Raw genomic sequence first — 15,745 nt, forward strand, 5'->3', positions numbered from 1 at the left:
AAAGTTAACCACTCTATGCAGTTGCTCAGGAGTACCGTGCTGCAGGCGGAAACCAAATTGAAATTTTGGGATCGCACTAGAGACTTCTTCGCAAGAGAGCAGCCTGTTTAGAACCAGCCTCTCCATAATTTTTCCCAGAGATGGGAAATATAAATTCAAATGTGTCCAGAAATGTTATAGAAAGTTAAATAAAGTTAAAATTTTAAGTAATATATAACAGTTATAAATTTTATAGTATATTTTATAAGCATGCAAATATATATTTATTTTCCCCAACAACTTTTATATATTTTTTTATTCCAATTCTCAGGAGGTTAGCCAGAGATCAAGGGTTTTAAGCATAGAAAATTGTGTTTAAAAACAAAACAAAAACTTTCTATAGATTTTCCATAGACAACTTTACTTAAAAGAGGATTTATTTTATACATTTTTATTCACAGTGTATCCGTTGGGTGGGGGGGTTTGTGCTAAATGGATTTTTGGGGTGCTCCCTTGGCCAACAACGTACTATATGGTATAGACCTTTAAACGTGCGCTGGTGACGTTGACGTCTTGTTTTATTTTATCCCCATGAAAAGCAATTTTCATGCGTGGCTTCTTCTTTGTTTTCTGCCTCAGTGTGTGTGTGTGTATCTGTGTGTTTGTATTTCCGCTGGCAGAATCGAAACCAAACCCAAAATCCAAACTCAAAGCCGGTTTTTCTTCAAAGAAAAATATATACAAAAAAAAAAAAAAACACACGCACACCAGCTAGATGAGCGTGCGTAAAGTGCGTAACTGTTGTTGTTGTTGCTGCTGCTGTTGTTGTTAATAAGAAACGGGTTTTGCGGGGACAACTTCTTCCTCTTCTTTAGCTTCTTCATGGGGCTCTACTGTAGTGGCCTCTCTGTCGCACACTAGCTGGTGTATACAGCTGTTTTCTGTTTATCTCGCACTTTCCGCCTCTTCTTTACATTCGTGTTTTTGTTTACGTTCTGTGGCACGCACACGCACAGGCTTACGAGCACCGCCCCGCACCCCCCACCCCAGCCTTCCTTTTCTTTGTATCTCTATCTGCAAGTTTGTCGTATCTGTGTGTACGAAAAAGTATCTTCGGGTGTGTGTGTGTGTGTGGGTTTGATTACACTGAGTTTGGCTTGATTCTGGAGCGGAATAAATTTCCACACTTTGCTCGTCTCGGGTGCTGCTTCTTCATTTTTTTGTGTGTGTCTTTTTGGGGAAAACCCTCAATGGCCCGCGGCCTTACTTAATCACCGAAATTCAGCTTCAACGCTTTCACTTTTTCACTTTTAAATTAAGTCATAATAAAGCCAAACAAAAAACAGCCTCATAACGAATCAAGAAAGAAAAAAAAACTTAACCTACTTTCGTGTGAATATACTGCGCAGAAAAAAATATATATTTTTTAGCTTTGAGTTCAATAATTAAATCTCTCGCAAACTGGACTTTCAAGTGGCCCTTGGCGCTGTTCCGCAATCAAATCAAACTTTTATTATGGCGAATATTTTATGCATTTGCACGAGTCTCTTCCGGGTTAGAAACCTCAAATATTTATTGGAGATTTGAGCTCGTTTTTATCAGCTATCGGTTCGCTCCATTTTATATTTTTTATGAAACTCTATATACTTTAGACTATCCGATGTTTGTTATTTTCTTGCTGCCGTCGTCTTTCTTTGAGCGTTAATCAAAACCCCATTTCAAACTGACCCAAATACCAAGGTGGCATGTACCCGAAACGCCAAAACGCCAAACTCGCGCAGACACATACTCAAATAATCAGGTGTTCAGGTGTGTCTGCCTCTGTATGTGTGTGCTGTGTGTGTGTGTCTGGCCAAGCTTATGCTGAAAGGCCGCTTTTGAAAAAGCTTAAATCAGCCAACAAAAAGGCGCTTTGATATCAAAACTCAAACGAAACCGAAACAAGCTGTATGCATTTTTTGAAAGTAGTTTTCGGCTTGGGAATTCGGCGCTCGTCACCTTCGGTTTTATGTTTGTCTCTTTTGTTGTTGTGGGTGAGTGGATAGCCATAGCTCCCTTTTGATTGGTCTGATCTGTGAGTCAGACTGAGACTAGACCCGCAACCACTTGTAACCCAAAACCACCGAGAACATGTCGTTCGTTCAACCTGCAAAAAGGTCAGCGAAGCAGCTTGACCGATTTCGAACATTCCCCCCCTAACTTTTTTGTTGTTTTATGTGCACTCTCTTTCTCACCCCAAAATTTATGGCCTCCAATTGGAGTGCATTGTTCGGTATGAAATTGCCAAAAACGCCGGCGACTTTCTACCTGAAAGAGATCTACGAGTTTGCCGGCAAGGTCGATTAGTCATTAGAGGGCAAAGTGAGGAGAGCGGTCTTCAACTGACCTGCGCCAGTCACTTTTTTAGCCTGTTTCAATCCCAAAAAGAGGATGAACAAAAACATGGAATACAGGCGGCAGAAAAAGGACAAAACGAGGAATTTATGTTTTTGCCGGTATCATAAAACCATAGCAATGCAGCAAAGAGGGTTACGTCGAGAACGAGAGGTTAGAGGATACCCCGAGCAGGTCGTTAGCCGATTTCGATATCGAGTCCCGGGACGAACAGCGGGTAGTCCTAGTCCCCGACAAGATATGGGAAGAGGAAACGCGACAAGCAGCAGGAGCAGGAACAGACACGTCCTTATAAACGCTAAAATTCCTTAGCTGATCAGGGACCCTTGATAAATGTGATCACGGAGGTAATGGATTTACGAAAACACACACACACGATACGAGTTGGTGTGGAAAGTTTTGGGCAAATCCAATTATCGGGCTCACAATGTTTTTAAGGCGAGGAGAAAACCTTCAACACTGAGAAAATTTCAAGGAAATACATGATTTACTAGCCAATTAATGAGTTTCAGAATTATGAATCAATCTGAAATGAAATATATATATGAAATATAAGTGAATTTAAACTAATTACTCAATAATTTCAAACCTTTAGCTTTGAATTTTCTTTTATTTTCCCTGACAGCTCTTTAGTATTTATTTTATCTGATGGATTTCGGTGGGAAAGCAAAGTTACAAATCAACTGCCACCGCTGTCATTGCCATTCACCTGGCGGTCAGCTGGCCGATGACGTATGGCCAAAGTGCACTTTCCGCCAGACCCAAAATGGGTCGCAGCTCGAAAAGTGAGAGGTGGCCAGAAGAACACGTTAATTATTTATCGGCTTTTTGTTGTTGGCAGAGAAACGAAAGTAAAAAGCTGGTGAAATGGGTAACCCAGAAAATCCGTAGCAAAAGCCCAGAAGTTGCGTGCGATAAAGAATCCCGAGGCAATGTCAATTCCAATTTCAATGTCATTAAAACGAATTTCGTTTTGAATGCAAAACACAGGTAAAACGGGCACAGATAACGAGGCACTAGCAGCTACAAATTACTCCCCAGACAAGGCGGAAGTGGGCAGAGATTACCGGAATGGGCAACGCGGCTACCCGTCTTGAGTCCCTGTCCGTGTGTCCATCCATTCGACTCCTGACAAATTATCCCCGACATTCGTGCTGGATTCTTCGGCCCTAAATGAGCTTGCAAATTATATGCGCTCCAGACTGGACACTTGATTCATGGCCCGGCAATTATACGTCATCGTAATTGAAATGCGAATGGAAATGGACGTAAACGTAAACGTAAACGTGGATGTGGATGTGGATGTGGATCTGGATGTGAACGACGTGGAAATGTAAATGAAAATGGAGATGGCGATGGAAATGCGTGCAACAAGTTTCTCGTTTGAAATAACCTTAGAATTAATTGCCTCACGTTTCCGACTCAAACAAATAACGAACGAACAAAAAATGACGAAAAAACACTCCCCAACTAGTTTTGTGGCAAACAAAGGCAATTGCTCAAGTTGAACCGAAAGCAAATTTCGGTTTTTTGTGTTGAGTTTTGGAGCCCAAAACTCACACACACTCAGACACACGTGACCATCACATGCCAGCGAGGACAACTATTGATAGATGTTACAAATTTCCACCCCCTTTCGTGATTACAAAACGAGCCAAAAAACTAGAAATACACTTACACACATACACACACAGCCCGCAGCAAACAAAAAAAACCAATTGTTGATTGACTTACAACAGCAGCGAACTTGAGCTCTTCACTTCTCTAGTTATATTCGATTTTTGGTGGCTGCCCATGATGAGGTCATAGGAGTTTGGGAGCTTGTAACGCGCACGTTTCCATAGCTAATTATGCCGAAAGATTCCGAATTCGAAAACTTGAGGTCTGCCGCGATCGTAAAACGTAAAGCCAAACTAGCTCCGACGATCGGAGATACATTTTCAGTTTTTCCCATTTTGGGCAGCACATATCAAACTTGATCGGGTCACAGTACGGGTATCCGTATCTGTATCTGTATCTCAGTTTGTTTCTGTTTCTGCTGGATACACTGGGCATACAATGGGCCGCCATCGAGCTGGGGACAAGCCCACACATCTGGCAGCCAGCTAACTGACAAATTTATCGACTCGCCGCCACACGGAAAAGATACGGATACGAGCAGCTGACTTGGCATTGAAGACCGCGTATCTGTAGCTCGCTGTGCCTGTGTCTCGCATCTGTATCTGTAGCTGTAGCTGTATCTCTAGCTTGCAGTATCTCGGCATTCGTCGTATGCAACAATTACAAGCGTTTTAAGCGATTATTAGACGGGAGAGAGAGAGAAGAAAAACCCGAGGCCCGCAAAAACAAAAAAAAAACTAAAACTGAACTGAACTGAACTGAGAAAGCCGAAGGTGCGGATAGGAAAAGAGGGAGACGGAGCACAGCTTGATGCCGGCTCTAGCCCCCTTCCATGTCCCTGTCCCTGTCCCCCTGCAGCGCAGTCAGCCGGCAAGCCGAGAGCATGTATCTCCCAGATGCATGTGTTTCGCTCATGTATCTAACTATCTTTGCCATCTATATTCAGCCGGCATCCATGTATCCGCATCTCTGTGTGCCTGTGACTGTGCCTGTGCCTGTGCCGTGCCTGCTTGCCTGCCTGACTTATGACGCAATTCGAAAAGTTCATCTCCGATCTTGTTGCCGTCTCCTTCTGACAGCCGGCTGTGTCGGTGGGGAATTAATCTATATAATTAGCTGTAAAGCGTAGAAATATCAGGCCATTTCAATTGTCATGTACATATCTCCATTTAGCCCTGAAATTGTCGCGCATTTATTGCAATTGTCTCTATTTTACCCCGGTCTTGTTTTACTCGTTGTTTCTTTTTGTTTTTTTTTTTTTTTTTGTGGGTGTTTCTCTATCGAATTGTTTCACGAAAGCCGAATTCTAAACAAATTTTCATTACGACACCATCATCATCATCATCATGAGCAGCAGCAACATCGTCGTCGTCGTCGTCATTGAGATTTTTTTGGGTTCGCATTTGGATTCGGGGCGATTCTATAAATGCCCCATCCGATGTTTCACTCTTGAATTATTTTTCGCCGCTTTTATTTATTAATTTTTGTTGTTGTTCAGTTTTATTTTTCGTTTTTGTGTTTGTTTAGCGAGCAGTTCAACGATTCCGAGTGACGTAATGGCAAAGGGGCTGTGGCTGGAGGATTAGGTTGATCATGTGTGCTGAGTGGAATTAATCAGGAAATCGTAAAGAAAATGTAGAAAAAAAATCTAGCCAATCTTATAAGGTAAGACAGATGCCAAGCTATTATAAAAAATGTTATTATTAAAGTCAGAATTAACTGAAAAATATATAAAATTTATGTAGGAACAAGGCGCAGTAATCAATTACGACTCAATTTAGGAATTCCTTTCTCTGGCTTCAGCATATTATTTTGATTTATGGAGGGTTTGGGGACTTTCCCTTCTGCAAAGATAATTAAATCTGAAGGATGTTCAGCTTTCGCCAATCTAATCTTGGAGGCTCGAATCGTCCTCAACCGAAGAGGGTCTATATATCAGAGTGTTCGCGCAAGAAGGCCATCCCAGAGCGTAACCCAATTACGTGCCAAAAAGCGGAATGCGACCCTCGACGAGTATTTTTTGTGCTTTTCTTTTTTTGTTTTTCGTTGCATAGTTGCACATAGAACGTGATTGCACATACACTACATACACACACAGTGTGTACTGTTTGGTGCGGTGCGGTACTGTACTGGGTGCGAGTAAATATGTGCTCCGAATAGGCGAGTATATAACAGCATAGATACATATGTGCATGTGTATGCTGCGGCCATGGGGCTGGGACAGAAAGGGGGTGTGGTGTGGCCAAGTCAACCTTGACACACTTTTCTGCCGCCCCGATGGCGATGATGATTATGCTGAGACGATGATGACGATGCTGCCGACATCGGCACAGCAGCCGCTTTTGTCTTTATTAGCTGCATCCTCCTCCCAAAAAAATATGTGATGATTCCAAATGAACTTTTCTCTATTTGAAGATAAGCCCCTCCTATCAATTTCTTATCTGGGCAGAAGAAGCATTACTGCTCAAAAGCAAACAACAAAACTGTTTAGAATTCCCAACTAATGAGGCTTCAGAATGAAATCAAAACTTTTGGTTTTTAAATACCTCAATCAAACCTAAGTAGTTATTTTTTTACCGAAACGAAATTATAATAATAAAGAATGGATTGAAGTTTTTATGAAATCTGGTATTCGTAATCTCATATTACAGAGGAAGGTTTTACGTCTGACAATACAAACTGGATTCCATGGACAAAGTACAATCAATTCCCGTAAACCCCACAAGGTCTAAAACCCGTCAAACTTGATAATTCAGGTGAACCCCCTAACTGGGGCTTAAAATTACGTGGTTTTTCCCGCTGACTCACCTCATTTCCAATTGTGGTAATCTTCACAATCACCTCATCCTTGCTGGCATCGTGCTGGATAACGTCACCACTCTGCTCGCGTCCATTATATGTAAAGTAGACCCGCTGGCCGGGCTGCAGCTCCGTTTCCATAATGGATCGGAAGCCGGGTCCAATGAGATCCGACTCGCGGAACTCCTTGATCATGGCGCTGCGGCGCAAGGCCTGAGCTGGACTGATGTGCACACTGGCGGCGGCAGCGGCGGCGGCGCGACGCGCCTCCACAATGACCGACGACGACGGATCTGTGGAGGATGATAGGCCCGAGGGCGGGGACGACGCGGAGGACGAAATACCGGAGTCGACAGCGGTCTTGAAATCGAAACGGACCATGTAGCGCGTATCGGCGTTCAGTTGGGTGTCGCCGGGCGCCAAGAAAGTGTGCGACGATGGCGGTGGCGGCGGCGATAACGGTAGAATCGGCTTCCCGCCCGTTGAGTACGAGGGCGGCGTCTTAACGTCCGCGATGACGCCGGAGTACCAGAGGCCGTCCGGACCCGGGGCGCACACCTTGGTGCCGATGATGGAGCGTTTGGCTAAACGGCGGCCGGTGGACATTTTTCACGTTTTTTTGGGGCGAGGGGTATGCCAATTAGGGGGTTAAACTTGGATTATTTTTTATACTCTTTTAGAGTGTTTTAATTTTTCTTTGTTTTGTTTTTTGTTTGAACTTAGAGCCTGAACTTGGCCTTAATGGATCGCCACATTTCTCACTTTTTGCTTTCTATTGCACTTTCGAGTATTTTTGCACTTTTTTATTAACACTTTTTTTGCACTTTTTTTCAGTTTTCAGATTTTTTGGGTTTATTTCCGAGTGGGAACTTAAGTCTGGCAGACGTTTTTGGTAAGACGGAAGACCTGGAACTTGCCTAGGCTACTGGCAGCCAATTTCTTGATGACGTTCTTGTGGTACTGCTCCAGGGAGAAGGTGATGCGCTCGTTCAGGTGCTGGTTAAGCTGCAGGCGCTGCAGGAGCAGGGTCGGCTGAGATAACGGCAGCGATGAAACTAGCGATGATGATGGCCACTGGGGCGGCGATGGGAGCAGCGGTTTAAGCTTCACATGCTCGGCGTCGCTGGCGTCGTCGTGGCAGTTGCGTCTGAGCCCAAGCATAATCCAATTTTGGCCGCTTGTAACGTCAGCTTGCAGGTGTTGCACTTTTCGGGGGGTTAAAGTTCACTGTTCACGGGTTAAACTGCGGTTTATTCGGGGTTTGGTCACACTTGTTTTACTTTGCTTTGTTTCTGATGCACTTTCGGCAGAACTTTGCTTTGTCGCTTGCTTTGCTTTGCTTTCGCTGCCGGTCGTCGTTTCACTTTTCTCTCAGTTTTCTCTCACACTGACACTCACACATAGAAGCACTCGCCGGAGCGGCTGCTGCACTGATTTGTTTTGACTTTTTCTTTTCCACTTATTGCTTGGCGAAGGAGTTCTCCGAGCGTTTTCCCGCGGGAATGGCCAAAGGTAAGCCCCTAGCTGTATAGCTATTGCTATTTGTTGAATGCGCTGATGGGTTTTTCACTTGGCGTTGCTTTTCGGTGTTCGCTGCTGGTGCTGCCTTGGCTGGCTTTGGCTTGAACTTATTCGGTCTGCTCCCGAGAGTAGAATGAACGCGAGCGAACGTAGCGCCAACTCGCCAAGCGGCGAGATACAGTTACTCACACCAACACACGCACACTCTCTCGCCTCGCGCTCTCTCTAATGTGCCACTCTCTCCCCCGCTGCTGTGTTCGTGTGTACATGGCCGTTTCTATAGCATCTACCTGCTTGGAAAAGCAAAACAACAACAACGCTGGCTGTGTAGGTGTGTGCGAGACCGCTCGAGAGAGAGAGAGAGGTGGCAGCATAAAAATGTTAGAGGAAAACTGCAATTTCCACGGCTAACAGCACAACAAACGAATGGCCAACATTGGGAATTGGGAAATTAACAGAAAAGTGACAGTTAGGATTCTGTTTACTTTGTAGATACAGATGTATTTATCAGATACAATGTTAAGATCTACCTCGACCTAAGGAGTGAATTGAAATACACATATTTATTGAGTTCATTAAGGCTTATCTTGTACTGTTTTTGTATAAAATACACAAATTATAATTAAAAACACTGTATTATAATATTATATTTATAATTTAAAACGATATTGCTGAATAAATGTATACTACATACTTAAATACATATGTATGTATGTATGAATATTCATACATAAAATAATAATCTATAAATTTTAGATTGTACTGAAATAAATAATTATTCTTTAATTAATTCAATATTTTCCATTAATGAGATCTATTGAAATAGCGTTGAATAGACACAAAAAGTGAGAGTCATGCTCAGCAGCTTTTAATTAATGATTATACAAATAAGAATCATGATAATAAATTAATAACAATGAATATAGATTAAATACTACCTTAGGTATCAAAAATAAAGGTATCTATAGGAAAAGTAGTTTAACTTAAAGGGAATCTAAACAAACAAGGTTATTTTAAGATTTTTAGTGCAATAAGTCACATTTTTAAATGGCTATTTTTATTAATCGCTGTCAAATTCAACTGAAATGTACTTTATTTTACTTTTGAACGCCTTATAATACTCGAAAATTATGTAAAATATTATAATATGCTAACTTTGCAACGCAGTAGCCTATATCGCCCTGGCTTTATCCGTATCTATGACGCCATCGCCACCATATCATCTGCTGGGCAGCATAGAAAAAAAAACGGAAAAGGGCAGCAAAAATATACTACGCAGTTGAGAAAAAAAAACAACAGAGGAGCACTTGTCAACAGAGCATAATTTCAGCAACTGTGTGCGTGTGACCGTGCGTCTGTGTGTGTGTGTGTAACGCTCTGGTTTATTTTATCAACAACAGAGCAAAACAGCGCGAACAGCGGCACAAAACAGAGCGATAACAGCTGTTGGCGGCCGAGCAGCAACAATGTTGCGAAAACAGCTGTTGAGCAGCGAACCTCAGCCTCAAAACAAACGAGAGAGACACGAAAAGGTTCGGCTAACGTAGCCTTTAGATACTCTAGTGAACAGATAGATTCTTTAAAAAGGTAATTAAAAGATTTGGTTATAACGTATAACAGTTTTAATATTAGTATGCTTGCCTAAAAGAAATTTTAAAAAATCAAAAACAATCTTCTATCCTATGTTCTTGTCAAGACACGGATTAGTCATCGTCGTTGTAAATAATATAATATTTACATAATATACAGTAATAAATGGTGAAAAATATTAAAATATCATAGTTCTCAACCCCAAAGGGATTCAAAGTGATATGGTGAAAACACTTTTAGTATGCTTGGCTAAAAATACTCATATCAAAAACTTTTTTCTACAATATGCAGTTTAGTATACATCCTTTTATAGTTGTAAAAATAGAATTTGTATATATTTTTTATAGTTCTCAACTTCAAAGGATTTCATATACAGTTCTATATAACTTCCTGTTCATAAAGTATGCCCAAATGCCGCATTATCTTATGTGTAGCAGATCGGAAAAGAGCCGGCCGGTTTTCTGGTCTGCAACGATAACGTCACGAATTTAACAGTTAAAGAGAGACCGAGTGCGAGTGCCCGTGTGTGTATCTGTGTATACATGTATAAGTATTTGTGCAGGGGAGCTTTGGGGTCTCACTCTCTCGGCGGCTCACAGCTGTTATATGCTTCGAAATTCATTCGATTTTGTTTACATCGGCTCGGTGTACTGTTGTTGCTTTTACTGCTGCTGAAATCCATGCTGCTGCTGATGGATATTCGACGTTTGTTGGTATTTTCGGGTGTTCGGGCTCTCTTCTCTTTTATGTTGAGTATGCTGCTGGCGTTGTTGTTGCCTTTGGAATGACCTCTGTAGGCATTTATTCTCCGGCGACGTCAGCAAATTGCGGTGGAAGGGGGGCGATTGCTCCGCTTCTTCTTGTTCTTCTTCATCTTCCGCTCTGCCCAATCTTCAACTCCAATAACTGTGAAGCACATCCATCGAAACATCGAAATATCCAACAATTTGCGTAGTTGTTTTGTACTGGAGTTTTTGCGTTCTCAGTTCGATTTTTCGGGGTGGATTTTCCGGGATTTTCACGCCGCCAGCATTTCAAAAGACGTCATTGGCAAACGGAGTTGGAGTTGCTTCAGCAAATGTGTTAAAATGCACTGCGCACTTCCCCTTCCAACAGCCCTAATGTTTAATGATGTAAAAAGTTCCCAAAAATGGAGGACAGTTGAAGACCTTGCCAGATAAAGAATGCCCGCAGGGCTTATCTAGCCGAAAAACTTTACTGATTACCCGCGCAGGAAACGAACGAACATTCACTGGAAAAATTATTGTTTGAATGGCTTTCAAATAAGCATACTTATTTCAATTGTCATTGATTTTAGGTCATTTAAAAGCGGTTATTAAATAATATTAAAGCTTACAAAAATGAAGCAACAACCCAAAATATCTTATTTCCTACTTTTTGATATTTTTTAATTGATTTAAAGTTCAGTGTTGCTATTTATTTGTATATATATATTATCTAATTTTTTAAACAAATTCCATTAATATTTAAAATATTACTATTATAAATTAGCTAAGTAATTAAAAAGAGTAACCCCTCAAAACTACCTATGGGATTGCTTATTTTGGTTTATTTATTTATTTTTTATAAATTTATGAAGCTTAACTATGTTTAATTTTGTTAGATACTAGCTTTAAACACATTTGCAAGCTATTTAAAATGCAAATGCAAGCTATAAGAAAATGTGTCATTTTAAAACTGCTTTTCAGAGACTGATTCCGAGATTCCGACTCTCTTTTTTGTTGTTTTCGCCATTAGCACACTTAAAGAACAAGAAGATGAAGATGAGAGGGGCGGCCAAGTGCAAAGATGAACTATCTGGACAAATTCAATTAATCATTTCTCTAGTGAAAATTCCAAAAGCAGCGGCACTACCAACAACAGCAACCACAATGTAAGTCAACAGAGCGTTACCAGCGAGCAACAACAAATACGCAGTTACGAAAAGAAAACAACAAAGTGAATGGGAATGCAATCCATGAGTTACAAAACCAACTAGCGAGCGAGCAAACGAACCAACGAAACAAGGAAAAAAGGCACAACGCAAAAGGCAAAACCAAAACAAAGCATAGGCGTTAGATGGTAGGAGGTGGAGAGAGATACATTGGATACAGAAAACATGAACACACACAGATACACACATACAAGCGCATTGACACATTACCAAACTGGAAAATAGGTCAACCAGTTGAGGGCAAGAGAGGCCGGCTCTCGCGCACGAGAGAGCAACATTACAGCACGTAAGAGAGACCAATACGGAGGCAGAAAGAGCGTGCAATTAGAACGGGAACCGACCGATTGAAGAGAATCCCAATCAGAGGGGAGAGGGGCAGCCAGCAGCTGTTGCACTTGAGTTCCCACTGCCCTCCCTACTCCCTCTCTCCCATACACCCCTTAAGTTTTGAGATTTCTTTTTATTGGAATTTTATGAAAATTAAACCGGATTTTTCGGATTTCTTTGTAAAGTTGTAATTATTCAGGCCTGCTCCGGTAATCGAAAACGGCAAGAATTTTTCGTTTTCGTTTTTGAAAACGAGAAATTGGTGCTCCGGTAATCGAAATCGAAAGATTTTTTCGATTTGAAAAACGGGCACCTTTTTCTGGCCGGAATGAAAAGTAAATGGCTTTTTATATATGAAATCAGATCTTATTTACAAAAGGAAAAAAATAGTTTACTCAGTGGTCTATTGATGTTTATTCCACAACACCATAAGATCATTCTGGCAGGTAGTTATTTTATAAAAAATTTATTTCTGACCCCACCTCAGATTTGACAGCAAAATTTTTGCCGTGTTTACCCAGTTTTCTCGTTTTGGCGATAGGTCGATAAGTTCACCGCAAAAAGCTATCGCCAAGGTTGCCATATTGTTGGTGGAACGAAACAGCCAGTTAAAAATACTTATAAAATATAAATGAATACATTAATAACTTTAAAGGACCGCCAAAATGGTTGTTTATAATTAATGCTATTTAATGTGATTACTTAAATGGTCCAAATTAATCAAATAATTATTTGAGACCACCGGAATTAAAACTGTGAAAAGTGTGGCAGCATCTTAGGTGCATAGATTTGCTAAACTCTACCATTTTTTGCCTTTTTCTGGCTTATAAAAAGGGCAATTGTAAATATAATAGGCAGTACTTTACGTTGTTTGCTAATTACCAAGAACACAAGCTAGCTGCTTGAGCAGTGAGAAACGATGAGAAACGAAACATTCCGATAGCAGAAATTTGCCGAAAACCGGAGCAGCTAAAAACGAAAACGGTTCGTTTTCGCCCAAAACGAAATCGAAAAAATTTTACGATTACCGGAGCAGGCCTGATTATTTTTTTTTCTTTCTTTCTTATTTTCCAGCGCATTTGGTAGGGCGCCGTATTTTTATTCCCTTTTTTTATCATATGCTTATGAGAGTATGTGTATCTGTGTTTGGGGATTTGATTGGATTGAATTGCCTTCGAAACCGGATTTCGAAAATATGTATGTCACTCTCCTCCGTCACTACCGTTCCATTCAATTACGATGCCTAGGCATTGCTACATGTCGCTATATATCTTTATGTATTACTATATATCACTGTTTATCATCATATATTGATATATTTATTTATCCGTGGATAAGACACAAGTATAAAATACAATCGTGGCCTTTGTTGACTAGAAATCAACTTGAAATCACCCTGATCCGCTCGAAAAGATGAAGAAATAATGAAGATGAGGATGATTATGATGAAGATGACACAGGGAAAGCGCAAGTTGTATGCAAATAAATTGGCTAAATTATTATATAAGTGGCTTTCACAAATTACACTTGACCTAGGCAGAGTTTCAAAAACAAAATAAAAACACCCTTAACCACCCTCGGGACGGTGACATTTCTTTGACTCTAGTTGTTAATTATATGGAAATATTGAAGGCAGCATAAAATATAGCCACAGAGAAGGTAACCTTAAACTTTATTTTGGGGATTTTAAAAAGTCAAATTTTACATACTAAAAAATTCAATTTACACAGAATTTGGTATACCAAAGTTGAATTGGTTACTTTTAAACTCCTTTTTTAATGGGTTTTCAAACATTAGAGATTTCTAAAGCACCCGAGATTATCGGGTCTTGCATTGTATTATTTATTGCATACTTTTAGACGCATATTTAAGGGATTTTAACCCCCCTTTTGCATTTTTTTAACCTTGTTGATTGTATTTCATTTATTTAACGTTTTTTTTTCATTACCTTTATTATTTTTAACCATTGCTTTATATTGTTAGAAAATTATTTTTAAGAACTCTTTCGGAAATACAATCATATTTCCCACCCCTACTCTTTTCTATTATATTTTCTAATAAGAACGGGCTAACTATTATTATTAAAAATGTGTATTTTAAATTACCATTAAATAAGTAACATTATTAACTTGGACCTAAAAATTAATTCTGTTAATTGACTTTATAAATTAAACTTATCATGGACTTGTTATATTTCATGAATTTCTAAGAAACAGATTACCAAATCTCGCTTCACCTGAAACTAAATGCCTTTTGTTCATTTAAATTATGCTTAATGCTTTTCCCTACGATTTTCAGCTCTTATTAGGCAGTGACGCCATCAACCCCCTCTGAGGACTGGTAACTAATTAGAGCCGCTTCGACTGAGGGCCAGAGTTTGGCCAGGCACATGTCAAGAAGTCTGGCAAATTTGCTGTCATGACTGCGAACTTGGACGTAGATATGGATGTGGATATGGACATTGGGGCCCTGGACATGAACATGGACATGGATGTTGATGTGGACATGCCACCGACGCCGCGTCGAGTTGTCCGTCAAAAATGTCAGCAGCCAAACAACGAACCAAACAAACAAACAAACACAAAACAGACACACTCCGCAAATCGCAGATGGCGGAAAATCGCCCTTGACTCGGGCTTAAACTTCGACTTGGACATCACAGCTTGAGCTGCGACTCCCACCCCGAAGAGCCGTGACATTTGGAGTTGCGTGTTGGGATCATTAGAATGTTTACCTGTATATGCCAGGTCTTGCGAGGGGCGATTCGTATGTACGCGACGAAATGGGAAATCAAGTTGCCAACGGACAACAGCGAGCGGGGTCGTGTGATTGATGTGAACATGTCAGCACGGACAGGAAAGTGGATGGAGTGGATAGGTGGTGTGTGTGTGCTCCGGGATGGGATCTGATCGGGTTCGGGAGGGAACCGACATGGCAGGAAGCATAAATTGTAGACAAAGATGAGCGCGGACACAAGATACAGATATGTTCGGGCTGCTATTACACGACTCACAATCAGCTGCAGATACAAATTTATGTCATGTGCAGTCGCTGGACATGTGAATGACAAAAAAGCATCGCCATAGAGTCGGAGCCTAGGAGTTTTGACAACCGGTTATGCACTGAGAGAAATGGTAAAACAAAATGGATTTATTATTGGGATGTTTAAACTGGCAAAACTATAGGTAAGGAGCAAAGAGGTGTAATGCTTCTAAAGATTTTATTCAGATTAAACATCAACTAAATAAATCCAAATGACAATAGTAAACCACCAATAAGAATATATAAAAATAATTTCCAGTGCATCATGGGAGCCAAAGTTTGAGCTGGAAGTTGTGAGTTTGGAGGCTTTGGACCAACCCAAGTCGATGGACGGGGGTCAAGCGACCACCTGACAGCGGCAACTTTCCTTGGCTTTTCCAGGCTGATTTCACCGTCGGACGATTCAATTTCCCTGGCAGGCCAGGAGAGGTGCCTCAGCTCCGCTCAGCTAGGCCGAGGCTGTGCGTGCTGTTGACATTGGGTCATAAATTCTGGCGGAAAACAGACAACAGTTTTCAT

The 15,745-nt window shown here is 40.9% G+C and overlaps 2 protein-coding genes across 2 annotated transcripts in view; both read right to left on the minus strand.

Moving 5' to 3' along the window:
* Glut4EF (Glucose transporter 4 enhancer factor) overlaps window positions 1-7,435 on the minus strand; it is a 118,722-nt gene extending 111,287 nt beyond the window's left edge. Inside the window, exon 1 of the mRNA XM_017180041.3 lies at window positions 6,802-7,435. Coding sequence (XP_017035530.1) covers window positions 6,802-7,398 — 597 coding nt within the window. The 5' untranslated portion in view covers window positions 7,399-7,435. The remainder of the gene's footprint in view (window positions 1-6,801) is intronic.
* Window positions 7,436-7,580: 145 nt separating this feature from the next.
* Window positions 7,581-8,789, minus strand: LOC108084031 (uncharacterized). The gene has a single exon (XM_070286886.1). It carries the CDS (start codon window positions 7,951-7,953, stop codon window positions 7,663-7,665), a length of 291 nt encoding a protein of 96 aa, XP_070142987.1. The 5' UTR covers window positions 7,954-8,789; the 3' UTR covers window positions 7,581-7,662.
* Between the last annotated feature and the right edge of the window lie 6,956 nt (window positions 8,790-15,745).

This window comes from Drosophila kikkawai, chromosome 3R (assembly GCF_030179895.1).
Source record: "Drosophila kikkawai strain 14028-0561.14 chromosome 3R, DkikHiC1v2, whole genome shotgun sequence".
In the NCBI taxonomy this organism is placed as follows: Eukaryota; Metazoa; Arthropoda; class Insecta; order Diptera; family Drosophilidae; genus Drosophila; species Drosophila kikkawai.

Coding starts and splice junctions, on each gene's coding strand:
- LOC108084031 (XM_070286886.1), bottom strand. CDS start 7,953: ATGCTTGGGCTCAGACGCAACTGCCACGACGACGCCAGCGACGCCGAG.